At 36.5% G+C, this 16,719-nt stretch overlaps 1 protein-coding gene across 1 annotated transcript in view; it reads left to right on the top strand.

Moving 5' to 3' along the window:
- Positions 1-16,719, top strand: part of ADAM10 (ADAM metallopeptidase domain 10) — a 119,095-nt gene that overhangs the window by 79,045 nt on the left and 23,331 nt on the right. Inside the window, exons 9-10 of the mRNA XM_081228747.1 lie at positions 11,426-11,589; positions 15,341-15,524. Of these exons, the coding sequence (XP_081084873.1) occupies positions 11,426-11,589; positions 15,341-15,524 (348 nt within the window). The remainder of the gene's footprint in view (positions 1-11,425; positions 11,590-15,340; positions 15,525-16,719) is intronic.

Here is a 16,719-nt window from a genome sequence, read left to right as displayed (position 1 = left end):
CTCAGTCCCTTTCTTTTTCTCTTCTTCCTCTGGAACCCCTATAATTTGAATGTTGGTGTGTTTAGTGTTGTCCCAGAGGTCTCTGAGACTGTCCTCACTTCTTTTCATTCTTTTTTCTTTCTTCAGCTCTGCAGTAGTTATTTCCACTATTTTGTCTTCCATGTCACTTATCCGTTCTTCTGCCTCAGTTATTCTGCTATTGATCCCATCTAGAGTATTTTTAATTTCATTTATTGTGTTTCTAATTGTTGCTTGATTCATCTTTAGTTCTTCTAGGTCCTTGTTAAGTGTTTCTTGCATTTTGTCTATTCTATTTCCAAGATTTTGGATCATCTTTACTATCATTATTCTGAATTCTTTTTCAGGTAGACTGCCTATTACCTCTTCATTTGTTAGGTCTGGTGGGTTTTTATCTTGCTCCTTCTCCTGCTGTGTGTTTTTCTGTCTTCTTATTTTGCTTATCTTACTGTGTTTGGGGTCTCCTTTTTGCAGGCTGCAGGTTCGTAGTTTCCGTTGTTTTTGGTGTCTGTCCCCAGTGGCTAAGGTTGGTTCAGTGGGTTGTGTAGGCTTTCTGGTGGAGGGGACTAGTGCCTGTGTTCTGGTGGATGAGGCTGGATCTTGTCTTTCTGGTGGGCAGGTCCACGTCTGGTGGTGTGTTTTGGCGTGTCTGTGGAATTTTTATGATTTTAGGCAGCCTCTCTGCTAATGGGTGGCGTTGTGTTCCTGTCTTGCTAGTTGTTTGGCATAGGGTGTCCAGCACTGTAGCTTGCTGGTCATTGAGTGAAGCTGGGTGCTGGCGTTGAGATGGAGATCTCTGGAAGATGTTCGCTGCTTGATATTATGTGGAGCTGGGAGGTCTCTTGTGGACCAGTGCCCTGAAGTTGGCTCTCCCACCTCAGAGGCACAGCACTGACTCCTGGCTGCAGCACCAGGAACCTTTCATCCACACGGGTCCTCAATTTGGGATGATTCATTGTCTATTCATGTATTCCACAGATGCAGGGTACATCAAGTTGATTGTGGAGCTTTAATCCGCTGCTTCTGAGGCTGCTGAGAGAGATTTCCGTTTCTCTCCTTTCTCTTTAGTTTTTACTACGGTCCTTCTTCTGTTCCAAGATCTTATCCAGGATACCACAGTACGTTTAATTGTCATGCCTGTTTAGTCTTCTTGGCTGTGATGGTTTCTCAGACTTTTCTTGTTTTGTTTTATAAACTTGACAATTTTGAGTATTGGTCAGGGATATTGTAGGATGCCTCTCTGTTGCAGTCTTTTTGATGTTTTTCTCATGATTGGACTGGGGTTATGGGTTTGCGGGGAGAGTTAGTTTTTCTTTCTAGTTGTTTATGATATTTGGACCACTTATTTTATGAAATGGTGCTTATTTTATTGAAGCAGCAGTTCTGGATTGAAAATGATGGGCCACATTACTTGTGTTTTTGTCACTGCATTCTTCATCTGATGCCCCCTTCCTTTACTCTGTGTTAAACCCCTAACTCCAGCTCTGAGAAGCCTTTTTCTAAGAGCTTCTGGCGAGGGGCTGGGCAGGAAGAATGGGGCCAGAGTGGGAAAGAGAAGGGATCTTTGTTCCTTTGACACAACTTTTTCTAGAATAAGATACCTGCTTTGACAGCTTTCTTCTTCACTCCCCTTTGCCCTTAGACTACCTGAACTGAGTTTATTTGACCTATGTTTTATTTTTTTATAAGGAACTTTATGTATTTGCTCTTACTGATTAATTCAGTTCTGTTATGAGGTGTAGGTAGTATTTCCTCCATTATACAGGTGGATTGGATTCAGAGACTTTGTCAACAGCCCAGTATCTCACAGAACCTAGAATCTGGACCTTTTGACTCCAGGTTTTGTGCATTTGGTAGTTATTTTACTAAGTATTATTATAATATAACATCGTACTTTTATCTAAGACATTCCCAAGAAGAAGTTGAAATGTTTCCTGGATCTAAGCAGAGATGGAATCTATTTCCTTCTTTGTTAAGAGAGATGAGTTATAAAATAGTACCACTGTATATTATTTAGGCATCATTTTGGGTAATTGTCAAGGCATAATTAGAAGAACACTGGTTTGGGAACTAGGAGACGGGGTCCTTGTCTGTTCTGTCTCTATAAATTCAGGTAAATCATTTTGCTTCAGCTTGTTTATTTTTCGTTGTAATTTCTTCTGTCTTTGCCCTTCCTTTGATACTTCATGTTCCTGCATGTAGATCTTAGTAATGCTTGCTGTTTCACTGGGTTGTTTTTTTTTTTTTGCGGTATGCGGGCCTCTCACTGTTGTGGCCTCTCCCGTTGTGGAGCACAGGCTCCGGATGCGCAGGCCCAGCGGCCATGGCTCACGGGCCCAGCCGCTCCGCGGCATATGGGATCCTCCCAGACCTGGGCACGAACCCGTATCCCCTGCATCGGCAGGCGGACTCTCAACCACTGCGCCACCAGGGAGGCCCTGTTTCACTGTTTTTTAAAATAGCATTTTATAGCTGATCTGTTCAGCTTGTGATGTGTTACTGTTTCTTAATCTTTTTCATTTTTATTTGCCTAGTTAATTCCTTTTTTTTTTTTTTTTCGGTACTTGGGCCTCTCACTGTTGTGGCCTCTCCTGTTGCGGAGCACAGGCCCCGGACGCGCAGGCTCAGCAGCCATGGCTCACGGGCCCAGCTGCCCCACAGCATGTGGGATCTTCCCAGACCAGGGCATGAACCCGTGTCCTCTGCCTCAGCAGGCAGACTCTCAACCACTGCGCCACCAGGGAAGCCCAGGCCTAATTAATTTCTGTTGTATCATTTAACTCTGCAGCTGTTTCACTATTCAAATATATGGTAGTGGAAAGCATTTTGTTTTGATACTGTTGTGTTATTTTTCACAAAATAGTTACTCAGATTATTTGCTGTAGTCCTCTTCACTGACTCAGTTAAGCTGGGAAAAGCAATGAGGGTTAAAACATTTGAATAGTAGGTTTCTTATCTTTAAATCTTGTTTATGCTACTTTTTATTTGTTTTTTGAAAATTTCTTATTGTGGTTGGGTACTGCCTTCAGTTACCTTAATGAGAAAAACAGTACCTCCTGCCCCAACTCCATAATAAGTAGAAACAGCTTGTGAGCTGGGATGACTTGGAGGCTTCCATTTGAAATTATACAGGGCCTAGAATGGAGCCCCAAAAAGGGAGGAGTCTGGTCTCCAAAACAAAGATAGTCTTGAATATAAATCTAGAAAGATAACTCTAAACTTCTCTTTATATAAACACAGTTCTGTGTTAAGCAGGTAGTAGCCTCTTATTTTAGGGACTGAAACATTGGTTCCTTAACAAAGTAGATTCTTTATATTAGATAATCCCTTTGTTCTACTTCATTTGCTACACCCTTCTAACCTGCTTTTTGAGGGGCCTTTATTTTTTGGTTTATTAAGGCACATTTTGCTCATCTATTATCCCTCTTAATGTTATCAGTTAACTCAATGAACATAGTCTCAGTTTGCCAGGTCACTGAAAAAGGCTAGCTCTGGAGTTCATCTCCAGAGCTAATCCTGAACCATTCAGTATTCCTCTGACCATTTGTAAAGAACATTTTTTGAGACATTTGATTTGGTAGAAATTGTCTCTTCAGTTTTTCTTAGTTTAGAAATTTTAGTTTGATTTTACGTATTAGAATTTGATCACATGCAGAGCTCAACATGAGGTTCTCAAGATAACCCACAGCCTATCGAATTCTTTTTTTATCATTCCTTCTACTTTAATTAGTTAATATTCTTTTTTTGAATTTTATTTTATTTATTTTCTCATAGGGCAGGTTCTTATTAGTTATCTATTTTATACATATTAGTTTATACATGTCAATCCCAATCTCCCAATTCATCACACCCACCGCCACTTTCCCCCGTTGGTGTCCATACGTTTGTTCTCTACATCTGTGTCTCTGTATTTTCCCTGCAAACCGGTTCATCTGCACCATTTTTCTAGGTTCCACATCCATGCGTTAACATACGATATTTGTTTTTCTCTTTCTGACTTACTTCACTCTGTATGACAGTCTCTAGATCCATCCACGTCTCTACAAATGACCCAATTTTGTTCCTTTTTATGGCTGAGTAATATTCCATTGTATATAGGTACCACATCTTCTTTATCCATTCGTCTGTTGATGGGCATTTAGGTTGCTTCCATAACCTGGCTATTGTAAATAGTGCTGCAGTGAACATTGGGGTGCATGTTTCTTTTTGAATTATGGTTTTCTCAGGGTATATGCCCAGTAGTGGGATTGCTGGGTCATATGGTAATTCTATTTTTAGTTTTTTAAGGAGCCTCCATTATGTTCTCCCTAGTGGCTGTATCAATTTACATTCCCACCAACAGTGCAAGAGGGTTCCCTTTTCTCCACACCCTCTCCAGCATTTGTTGTTTGTAGATTTTCTGATGATGCCCATTCTAACTGGTGTGAGGTGATACTTCATTGTAGTTTTGATTTTCATTTCTCTAATAATTAGTGATGTTGAAAAGCTTTTCATGTGCTTCTTGCCCATCTGTATGTCATCTTTGGAAAACTGTCTATTTAGGTCTTCTGCCCATTTTTTGATTGGGTTGTTTGTTTTTTTAATATTGAGCTGCATGAGCTGTTTATATATTTTGGAGATTAATCCTTTGTCCGTTGATTCGTTTGCAAATATTTTCTCCCATTCTGAGTGTTGTCTTTTCGTCTTGTTTGTAGTTTCCTTTGCTTTGCAAAAGCTTTTAAGTCTCATTAGGTCCCATTTGTTTATTTTTATTTCCATTACTCTAGGAGGTGGATCAAAAAAGATCTTGCTGTGATTTCTGTCAGAGAGTGTTCTTCCTATGTTTTCCTCTAAGAGTTTTAGAGTATCCGGTCTTACATTTAGGTCACTAATCCATTTTGAGTTTATTTTTGTGTATGGTGTTAGGGAGTGTTCTAATTTCATTCTTTTACATGTAGCTGTCCCGTTTTCCGAGCACCACTTATTGAAGAGGCTGTCTTTTCTCCATTGTATATCCTTGCCTCCTTTGTCATAGATTAGTTGACCATAGGTTCATGGGTTTATCTCTGGGCTTTCTGTCCTGTTGCATTGATCTATATTTCTGTTCTTGGGCCAGTACCATGTTGTCTTGATTACTGTAGCTTTGTAGTATAGTCTGAAGTCAGGGAGTCTGATTCCTCCAGCTCCCTTTTTTCCCTTGAGACTGCTTTGGCTATTCGGGGTCTTTTGTGTCTCCATACAAATTTTAAGATATTTTATCCTAGTTCTGTAAAAAATGGTAACTTGATAAGGATTACATTGAATCTGTAGATTGCTTTGGATAGTATAGTCATTTTCACAATATTGATTCTTCCAATCCAAGAACATGGTATATCTCTCCATCTGTTTGTATCATCCTTAATTTCTTTCATCAGTATCTTATAGTTTTCTGCATATAGGTCTTTCATCTCCGTAGGTAGGTTTATTCCTAGTATTTTATTCTTTTTGTTGCAGTGGTAAATGGGAGTGTTTCCTTAATTTCTCTTTCAGATTTTTCATCATTAGTGTATAGGAATTCAAGAGATTTCTGTGCATTAATTTTGTATCCTGCTACTTTACCAAATTCATTGATTAGCTCTAGTAGTTTTCTGGTGGCATCTTTAGGATTCTCTATGTACAGTATCATGTCATCTGCAAACAGTGACACCTTTACTTCTTCTTTTCCAATTTTTATTCCTTTTATTTCTTTTTCTTCTCTGATTGCCATGGCTAGGACTTCCAAAACTATGTTGAGTAATAGTGGAGAGAGTGGACATCCTTGTCTTGTTACTGATCTTAGAGGAAATACTTTCAGTTTTTCACCATTGAGAATGATTTTTGCTGTGGGTTTGTCGAATATGGCCTTTATTATGTTGAGATAGGTTCCCTCTATGCCCACTTTCTGGAGAGTTTTTATCATAAATGGGTGTTGAATTTTGTCAAAAGCTTTTTTTGCATCTATTGAGATGATTATATGCTTTTTATTCTTCAGTTTGTTAATATGGTGTTTCACATTGATTGATTTGTATATATTGAAGAATCCTTGCATTCCTGGGGTAAATCCCACTTGATCATAGTGTATGATCCTTTTAATGTGCTGTTGGATTCTGTTTGCTAGTATTTTGTTGAGGATTTTTGCATCTATATTCATCAGTGATATTGCTCTGTAATTTTCTTTTTTTTGTAGTATCTTTGTCTGGTTTTGGTATCAGGGTGATGGTGGCCTCATAGAAGGAGTTTGGGAGTGTTCCTTCCTCTGGAAGTGTTCGGAAGAGTTTGATAATGATGGGTGTTCACTCTTCTCTAAACGTTTGATAGAATTCACCTGTGAAGCCATCTGGTCCTGGACTTTTGTTTGTTGGAAGATTTTTAATCACAGTTTCAATTTCATTACTTGTGATTGGTCTGTTCATATTTTCCATTTCTTCCTGGTTCAGTCTTGGAAGGTTACACCTTTCTAAGAATTTGTCCATTTCTTCCAGGTTGTCCATTCCTTCCAAGTTGTCCATTTTATTGGCATAGAGTTGCTTGTGGTAGTCTCTTAGGATGTTTTGTATTTCTGTGGTGTCTGTTGTAACTTCTCCTTTTTCATTTCTAATTTTATTGATTTGAGTCCTCTCCCTCTTTTCCTTTATGAGTCTGGCTAAAGGTTTATCAGTTTTGTTTTTCTTCTCAAAGAACCAGCTTTTAGTTTTATTGATCTTTGCTATTGTTTTCTTTGTTTCTATTTCATTTATTTCTGCTCTGATCTTTATGATTTCTTGCCTTCTACTAACTTTGGGTTTTGTTTGTTCTGTTTGTTCTTTATTTCCTTTAGGTTTAAGGTTTATTTGAGGTTTTTCTTGTTTCTTGAGGTAGGCTTGTATTGCTATAAACTTCCCTCTTAGAACTGCTTTTGTTGCATCCCATAGGCTTTGGATCGTCGTGTTTTCATTGTAAATTGTCTCTGGGTATTTTTCGATTTCCTCTTTGATTTCTTCAGTGATCTCTTGGTTATTTAGTAATGCATTGTTTAGCCTCCATGTGTTTGTGTTTTTTAGGTTTTTTTCATTGTAATTGATTTCTAATCTCATAACGTTGTGGTTTAAGATGCTTGATATGATTTCAATTTTCTTAAATTTACTGAGGCTTGATTTGTGACCCACGATGTGATCTATCCTGGAGAATGTTCCATGTGCACTTGAGAAGAAAGTGTAATCTGCTGTTTTTGGATGGAGTGTCCTATAAATATCAATTAAATCTGTCTGGTCTGTTGTGTCATTTAAAGCTTGTGTTTCCTTATTAATTTTCTGTTTGGATGATCTGTCCATTGGTGTAAGTGAGGTGTTAAAGTCTCCCATTATGTATTGAGGTGCTCCTATGTTGGGTGCATATATACTTATCGTTGTTATATCTTCTTGGATTGATCCCTTGATCATTATGTAGTGTCCTTCCTTGTCTCTTGTAACATTCTTTATTTTAAAGTGTATTTTATCCGATATGAGTATTGCTACTCCAGCTTTCTTTTGATTTTCATTTGCATGGTATATCTTTTTCCATCCCCTCACTTTGAGTCTGTATGTGTCCCTAGGTCTGAAGTGGGTCTCTTGTAGACAGCATATATATATGGGTCTTGTTTTTGTAACCATTCAGCAAGCCTATGTCTTTTGGTTGGAGCATTTAATCCATTCACGTTTAAGGTAATTATCGATATCTATGTTCCTGTTACCATTTTCTTAATTGTTATGGGTTTGTTTTTGTAGGTCCTTTTCTTCTCTTGTATTTCCCACTTAGAGAAGTTCCTTTAGCATTTGTTCTAGAGCTGGTTTGGTGGTGCTGAATTCTCTTAGCTTTTACTTGTCTGTAAGGCTTTTGATTTCTCCATCAAATCTGGATAAGATCCTTGCCGGGTAGAGTAATCTTGGTTGTAGGTCCTTCCCTTTCATCACTTTAAATATATTGTGCCACTCCCTTCTGGACCGCCAGGTTGTGTCAGACCCCCAGGTTGGGAAGTCTGATGCGGTGCTCAGAACCTTCACTCAGTGGGTGGGCTCCTGTGGTATAATTGTTCTCCAGTTTGTGAGTCACCCACCCAGCAGTTATGGGATTTGATTTTATTGTGATTGTGCCCCTCCTACCATCTCACTGTGGCTTCTCCTTTGTCTTTGGATATGGGGTATCTTTTTTGGTGAGTTCCAGTGTCTTCCTGTTGATGATTGTTCAGCAGTTAGTTGTGATTCTGGTGTTCTCACCAGAGGGAGTGAGCGCACGTCCTCTCCTCCTCCATCTTGAGCCAATCTCCTTGATATTCCTTGAATTCTTAACCTGTTTGTAAGTGTAATTATAAGGCTAGGAGAATTACATAATTAAAATATTACATCATTAGAATAGAGGACACTTAATATTGACATTTTGTACAGGTCTGGATTGTCCCTTGCAGCATGTATTAACCTTTGGTCCCTACCCATTACATATGAGTACTGCTCCCCAGACTTGACAGATAAAGAAATTCCCTCAGACATTTCCTAATAACCTATCTGGGAGTGGTACTAATGTCTGCTTCAGAATTACTGCTCAGATTAATATTGTATGGTCAGCATGATACTATCGTTTTAGATATTTAGGCCTGTTCACATCAAAACTTTATTTATGGATTCTGTCAAGGTATTATACTACCCTGTAGTTTTTGTAATTTTTTTCTTTGGGGGGAGTCTTTTTTTTAAGTTTAAGACTGATATTCTGTGATTAGCTTTCAGAATATCCTGTAGATAGAAAAATGTCATACTTTGTTGGTCACTGAGTCATCCATCCATCAATAATTGCTTTTGACTCAAATTAAAAACATTTTATTCTTCTCATTACATAATTTCTGTTTTTCAGTAATGACTATATGTAGTAAAATCTTTAATTTACAATGTAAAGCAATTACTGAACTTGAGTTATGGCTTAGCTATAGGTATTTATGATATCATTAATTGAGTTTCTGGCATATCAAAACTGGCTGCAGTATTTAAAAAGTTAAACCATGACTTATAATATTAGACATAGTATTTTATTTCTTCCTGTATACCTGAATTATTCCAACATATGCTATTAGTCTGTGTAACAAATAATAAACTTTCCAAATAAACAATAGTTATTAAAACCAAAAGCAGTTAAGATGTTGAACAAGATATGAATTATAAAGACTATATTTCAGAAGAGTACACTCAAGTTTATGTATGATCTTCCTTTAAATTAGATAGACCTTAAAAATACAGAAGGTATATTACCAGAGTTTTTAATATATGCTATTTACTTTTTTTTTTTTAAACTGATAAAGATGTACAGCGTGGAGTCTTCTTTGCTTAATTCAAGTTTGACAGTATTACATTGGACCAATTTTCATATGACAGATCTTTGATGAGGCAGGATATTAATTTACTATTTGTTTAAAACTGTAATATATAGACTGTAATTATTACATACAGAGTGCTTATTTCTATCTTTTCTAGTTTTTAGAAATAGTGATAACAGTCCTTAGGACTGAGCTCCAAAAGTAGAAGTAGCTTAAGAGAATATATTAAATATTCATAAATCATTTGCTGTTTTCTTTCTATGCAGTTTTTTGTGTAGAAGATGTAGTAAGTTTTAAATATAGAGATTCTCAGTCCTTTGCTGGTTAAAATCTGCATATGACTTAGCCTTTCAGCTTAGTTTTCTGTGAAAGCACATCATCATTTCAGCTTCTTAAATTGTATCCTAATAGTCATTAAATTTATGATTTGTTGCTATGTACTTTCTAATATTAAAAGGAACAAGGCAGCAATTGTAGTGTCATGCCATTTGTGTACATCTTTTTTGAATTGCTTTCTATTATATGCTTTATCAGAGATTATAAATGTTAGACTTTTAAAACTGGTTTAATAACTTTGTTGTAACTTTGTATGTAGTAGAAAGCTAATTTGAAATAATTTGATCAGTTATCAGAATATCCTAATCCACGTGATATTTTAATTAAAATAATTAAATAGAGTAACCTCTTAAATCTGAATGTAAACCAAAGAACTTCTCACTGAAAGTCTTTAATAGTTATTTAAAATACTGTGGTCTTCTCAGTTTAGTGTACATAAAGACAGTGATTGGCCAGGCAGTTTCTGATTTGCTGTTGTTCTTTTTCTAATTTCTTAAATTAACTGCCTTTAGATGTGAAAGCACTTTCATTTCGGCATTAAGCTCTGACGTTCAGGAACTATAAACGAACAGGTGAACTACAAAATGATTTAATATGTATCATAGAAGTAAAAATGAAGATTTTTCTTTTAAAATTTGCAAGTATCCTCAAGACATGTTGGAAAATCATAATTCAGTTTTTTGAACCTATTTTGAAAAAAAATTCAAACTTGACAAAAGGTTGCAAGAGTAGTACAGTGAACTCCTTATAGATTAATCACTTAACATTAATCAGTTAACATTTTGCCACATTTGCTTTCTCTCCCTTCCCACCTTCTCTCCTTCATTCCCTCCTCCCTTTTTTTTACCCACTTGACATATTTTTTCCCTTTTTTTAAGCTTTATTGAGAGATATATAATTGACAAATAAAATTGTAAGATATTTAAAGTGCACAGTGTGATGATTTGATATTTGTATACATTGTGAAAGGATTCCCCTTACCAAGTTAATTAATACAACCATCACCTCACATATTTACCTTTTTCCTTTTTGTGTATGTGTGAGAATGTTTAAGTTCTATTCTCTTGGCACATTTCATTTATACAATACTATGTTATCAACTGTAGTCATCATGTGTTACACATTAGATCCTCAGACCTTATTCTTCTTATAACTTGAAGTTTGTACCTCTATCAGTCTCTCTCTGTTTCCCCTACCCCCAGCCTGTGTGACCACTAATTCTTTTCTTTTTTTAATAATACATTGTATGTTGCCTCTCAGGATAGTGAATCGCATACTCCTGTGCATCACTGCTATTATTGGTAGCAGTGACTTTCTCAGAATCTCTTTGAGAACATTTTGTTCAACTTTCATTTAACTTAAATATAAGTTGTTTTTTGTTTGTTTGTTTGTTTTACAAGATGAAGAGGTGTAGGATTTGACCCAGTGTAAATGCTGAAATATTTAAATTTAACAGACTCTTAAATATTTGTTTTGCTAAATTAATGGGAGAAAAATTGGGGGACATTTTGATTATGAAGAGGAACATTTTATAAGGACTTTGTATTCAACCCTGGGAATTTATGTGTGCCATTAAAACTTTTATTTGAAATGACTTCCTAACCTTGGACCAAAGAAACTTTTGAGTATTTGATATACATGTGTACCAATTTTGGACTCAAAATACATATAAAATGTTTCAAGTTAATACAGCATACATTAGAAAATTATTTGGGGGGAAATAGATGCTAATTTTAGCCATCTTTTGTTTTGTATTAGGAAGCTCTGGAGGCATATGTGAAAAAAGTAAGCTTTATTCAGATGGTAAGAAGAAGTCTTTAAACACTGGAATTATTACTGTTCAGAACTATGGGTCTCATGTACCCCCCAAAGTCTCTCACATTACATTTGCTCATGAAGTTGGACATAACTTTGGATCTCCAGTAAGTATTGCTTAATTATGACATTTTTTAAAAGTTACTAATCTTGCACATTATGTAATTTTTGTTGTTATTGTTTGCAGTGAAAACAAGTACACATGAATGTTTAGTTTTTATGTCAGAACACAGTAATGTACTTGACCATAATACTGAAAAGGAGGAAGATAGAATATTTGTAATTAAAATAAGAAAATAAGCACAACAGTGCCAGAATTCTATGAAAGCAAGGAATTTTGTGTTTCATTCACTTCTGTGTCCCCTGACATTAGAATAGTGCCTGGGGGACTTCCCTGGTGGCACAGTTGTTAAGAATCTGGCTGGCAACGCAGGGGTCACGGGTTCGAGCTCTGGTCCAGGAAGATCCCACATGCCGTGGAGCAACTAAGCCTGTGCGCCACAACTACTGAAGCCCACGCACCTAGAGCCCATGCTCCGCAACAAGAGAAGCCACCGCAATGAGAAGCCTGCGCACCACAACAAAGAGTTGCCCCCGCTCACTGCAACTAGAGAAAGCCCACGTGCAGCAACAAAGACCCAACACAGCCAAAAATAAATAAATAATTTTTTTTTAAATTAAAAAAAAAAAAGAATAGTGCCTGGTACATGATTCATTCAAATATTTATTGAATGAGAATCACTTTTCATTGCTTAAAGTACATTTTGAATGTTAGCAAATTGTGGGGTTCTTGTTTGGTTTCTGTTAAAGCATTATTGGGGTTTACTAGATTTGTCTTTCTCTACTGTGGAATGAGACTGTTATTTTAAAATCTTTCAGTATGAAAAATTTGTAACATATGTAAAAGTAGAGACAAATAGTACGGCAAAGTCTTCCATTCATATCCAGGACAGGGGTCAGCAAACTTTTTCTGTCGTGTACTAGTAAACATAGTAGGTGTGGGGGACAATATTTGGTCTCTGTTGCATATTTTTCTTTGTTGTTGTTTTTCTTTTTACAATCTTTTAAACATGGAAAAACCATTCTTAGCTTAGGCTATATAAAAACAGGCTGTGGGCTGTGATTTGCCAACCTCTGATTCAGATTCAGCTTCAACGATCATCAAGATTTTGCCACATCTCCTTTCTGTGTTTCTTTCTTTTTCTTCGTAAGGTGTTAGAATCAAATTCATTCCCCCTTCCACATTTCAGTATGCATCTCTTAAAAAATTAGACATTTTCTTCCATAACCACCGTGTGGTTATGATACCTGACAAAATGAGCAGTTCTTTGGTATCATTTAATACCCAGTTCATTGAATTGATTTTCAAGTGAACTGAAGATTAATACACATGGAAATACAAAATACTGAAAGATATTCTGTCTTTGTGATTTTGGTGGGGCTTATTAAAACAACAAGTTTGGGAAATTTTCATTTGAAAACTGTATATAAATTCATTTACTTGTACCTTATCACTTGTAAAAACGGAAATTTTTATGAGCTTAGAAAAAAACTGTAATCTCATAGCTTAAAATTCTCAAATGCTCTTACCTAATGTTCCCCCAGTTTGTAAAATATAAGTACCCTCTCACTAAGTTGCAAGTATTTCTTGTAATTCCAATCAGAAATGGATGGATTATTATCAGTACTCTTGGATAAAGTATTTAAAATGCGTTGGGTTCGTGCCCCAGTCTGGGAAGATCCCACATGCTGCGGAGCGGCTAGGCCCGTGAGCCATGGCTGCTGAGCCTGCGCGTCTGGAGCCTGTGCTCCACAACGGGAGAGGCCACAACAGGGAGAGGCCCGCGTACCACAAAAAAAAAAAAAAATAATAATAATAATAAAATAAAATAAAATAAAATGCGTTGAATCTCTCTACCTCTTGTCTGCTTTTGTGATACGTTCTAAAAAGAGTAATTGAAATTTTAGAGATGAGCAGAAAACTCTTGTTAATTTGCATTTTCAAGGGCAGTTAAATGTCCTCGACTCTCGCAGTCACCTTCATCCAACCCTTACCAGGGGATTTTCGTACCCTTCCAACTACTCTTCTGTTCGTTAGTCTAGGGTCTCTCAAAGTTTAATGTGCATACAAATTACTGAGGATCTTACAGTATAGATTCCATTTCAGTGGGCCTTTGGTCGGGCCTGAGTGTCTGCCTTTCTAAGATACTCCCATGGGATGCTGCTGCTGCTGGTCTGTGGGCCATACTTGGAGTGTAGGATATCTGGTTTGTTCTCTTTTCACTTCCCTTCTAATCTGTCTTCTGCCTGGTTGCCAGAGAGGTGTTTTTAAGACATTAATGTAATATTACTTACTGCTTATTGTTGAATGGATAAATTGGTTCACATTTTTTTGCCTACCTTGCTATCTTTTCCTATCATACCAGACTACTTCTAATGATTCTGTCATGCTCAAATACACCTCATCCCTTTGTGTATGTTCTTCATGATACCACACATATAGATAGTAGGTACTTAGTAAATATGTATTAGGTAATTTAATAGTGAGGTCAGCCAGACCATGAACTCCTGAGCCTGTCTCCCTTGACATCTTTATCTAAAATCTGTCTTTATCTCTCCTGTCATGTATCTGTATTATGACAATGTTACTTTCTCTCTGAGTGGTTCATTCTATCCCTTATATTTATTTATCCTATCCTAAATGTTTATTGCACACCTGCTGTTAACCACTTTATAAACTTTGTTGTGGGGAGTTGTAATCATAAATGAGACAAGTTCCTGTTTCTCGGTATGAAAGTCTTAATGTATTGACTCTTAGCAGATGAATCTTTGTCTAGGTATAGTTCTTTCTTTTTTTTTAAATTAATTTATTTGTTTTTAGTTTTGGCTGTGTTGGGTCTTCGTTGCTGTGCTTGGGCTTTCTCTAGTTGTGGTGAGTGGAGGCTACTCTTCGTTGCGGTGCGTGGGCTTCTCATTGCAGTGGCTTCTCTTGTTGAGGAGCACAGGCTCTAGGCACACTGGCTTCAGTAGTTGTGGCACGTGGGCTCAGTAGTTGTGGCCTGTGGGCTCTTGAGCACAGGCTCAGTAGTTGTGGCGCACAGGCTTAGTTCCTCCGCGGCATGTGGGATCTTCCGAGGCCAGGGCTCGAACCCACGTCCCTTGCATTGGCAGGTGGATTCTTAACCCCTGTGCCACCAGGGAAGCCCTAGGTATAGTTCTAATCGGTCTGATCATGTCACTTCTGTTCACAACCTTACTTCCAATACCTGCTGATATTGCTAATACAATTTTCTTATCTTAGCATTTAGGGTTTTCCATAATTTGGGTCTAAGTGTAATTCCAGTGTTATTTCTTCTTCCCTGTCAAATTAAGTCATTTTAAAAAACTTTACTTCTGCCAGGAAGCCAATTCCTTCCCATTTCTGCTTATTGAAATCTTGATCCATGTGGTTATATAATGTAAATTAACATGGCCCTTTTGTCAGGCAGTTTGGCAGTATGTATCAAGACCTTTAAAATGTTTGGCCTTTTAACTCAGTAACTCTACCTCTGGGAATCGAACTAAAAGAAATAATTGCAGAATGTGTCAAAGATTTATGTAAATTTCAAAAAAGAAATAAAAATAAAAAAGGTATCCATTGCAGTTATACCTTCACTGATTTTTTCTTCCCCTCTGAGACAGTGACCCGTAAAAGAGCAAATTATCTTCCTTTTCACAGTCTAAAATAATTGTAAGATCTACTCTAAAGGAGAGTCCACAAGCTTCCATTTTTCTTCTGATGAGAAAATTACTTTAGTCAGATGACCTGAAAACCTTATTTTACTTCCTGTTTATGTAACTCTATATTCTTTTTGACAGCATGATTCTGGAACAGAGTGCACTCCAGGAGAATCTAAGAATTTAGGACAAAAAGAAAACGGCAATTACATCATGTATGCAAGAGCAACATCTGGGGACAAACTTAACAACAATAAATTCTCACTCTGTAGTATTAGAAATATAAGTCAAGTTCTTGAGAAGAAGAGAAACAACTGTTTTGTTGGTATGTATATTTTCCCAGCACTTTATTATGAATATTTTGAAACATTCAGAAAACTTGAAAGAATTATATAGTAAACACCTAGTATGTGCCCACCACCTATATTTCACAGTTGTTAGCACTTTAATACATTTGCTTTATCACACTTCTCAATCTCTTCATCTCTCAATCCATATTTTTTTGTTGAAATTTAAAGTGCACTGTGGATATCAGTATACTTCAGTCCTAAACACTTTAGCCTACATAAGTAGAGTTCAATTTAAGTAAAGTTCAATATTGTTTGTGGTGGTTTTGTTTTTCACATAAGTGCAATATACAAATCTTAAGTCCACCATTTGATGAGCTTTGACAGATACATTTACCTGTGTAATCTAAGCACCTGTGAAGATGTACAACATTTCTATCACCCCAGAAAGTTCTTTCATTTCCTCTCCCCATCAACCTTTGCACCCCTCCTGTAACCATTATTCTGATTTATTTCTCCATAGATAGATTTTGCTTATTTTATTTCATATAATTGGAATCATACAGTTTGCACCCTTTTGTGGAAGGCTGCTTTCACTCAGCCTACTATTTTGAGACTCATTATTAGTATTTTGTACCATTTTTTTTTCCCACTGAATAGAAGTGCATTATATGAATATATCACAGTTTGCTTATCCACTCTCCTATTGAATGGAACACTTGGGCTTTTTAGGTTTGGGCTAATATGAATAAAGTTGCTATGATTTTTTTCTTACTGTGGTAAAATATATATAACATAAAATTTATATTTAAACTAATTTTAAGTGTACAATTCAATAGCATTAAGTATATTTACAGTGTTATGCAACCATCACTGCTTTTCCGTTTTCAAACTTTTAAAATCACTCCAAATAGAAATTCAGTAACCATTAAGCAATAACTCCTATTTCTTTCTCTCCCCAGCCCCTAGTAACCTCTAATCTATTTTGTGTCTCTGACTTGCCTATTCTAGGTACCTCATATAAACGGGATAATGCTTTTGTATCTGGTTTATTTCACTTAGCATAAAATTTCCAAGATTTATACAAGTTGCAGCATGTATCAGAATGCCATTCTTTTTATGGCCAAATAATATTCCATTATATGGATATACCACATTTTGTTTATCCATTCATCTGTTATGCCTCTCGTAGGGCATTTAATATGTTCTAAATATTCTACCTTGTATTACGTT

This window comes from Mesoplodon bidens (assembly GCF_964165515.1).
Source record: "Mesoplodon bidens genome assembly, chromosome: 3".
In the NCBI taxonomy this organism is placed as follows: domain Eukaryota; kingdom Metazoa; phylum Chordata; class Mammalia; order Artiodactyla; family Ziphiidae; genus Mesoplodon; species Mesoplodon bidens.
Note: the sequence above shows the minus strand (reverse complement) of the source record. Positions and strands in the feature narration are given on the sequence as shown.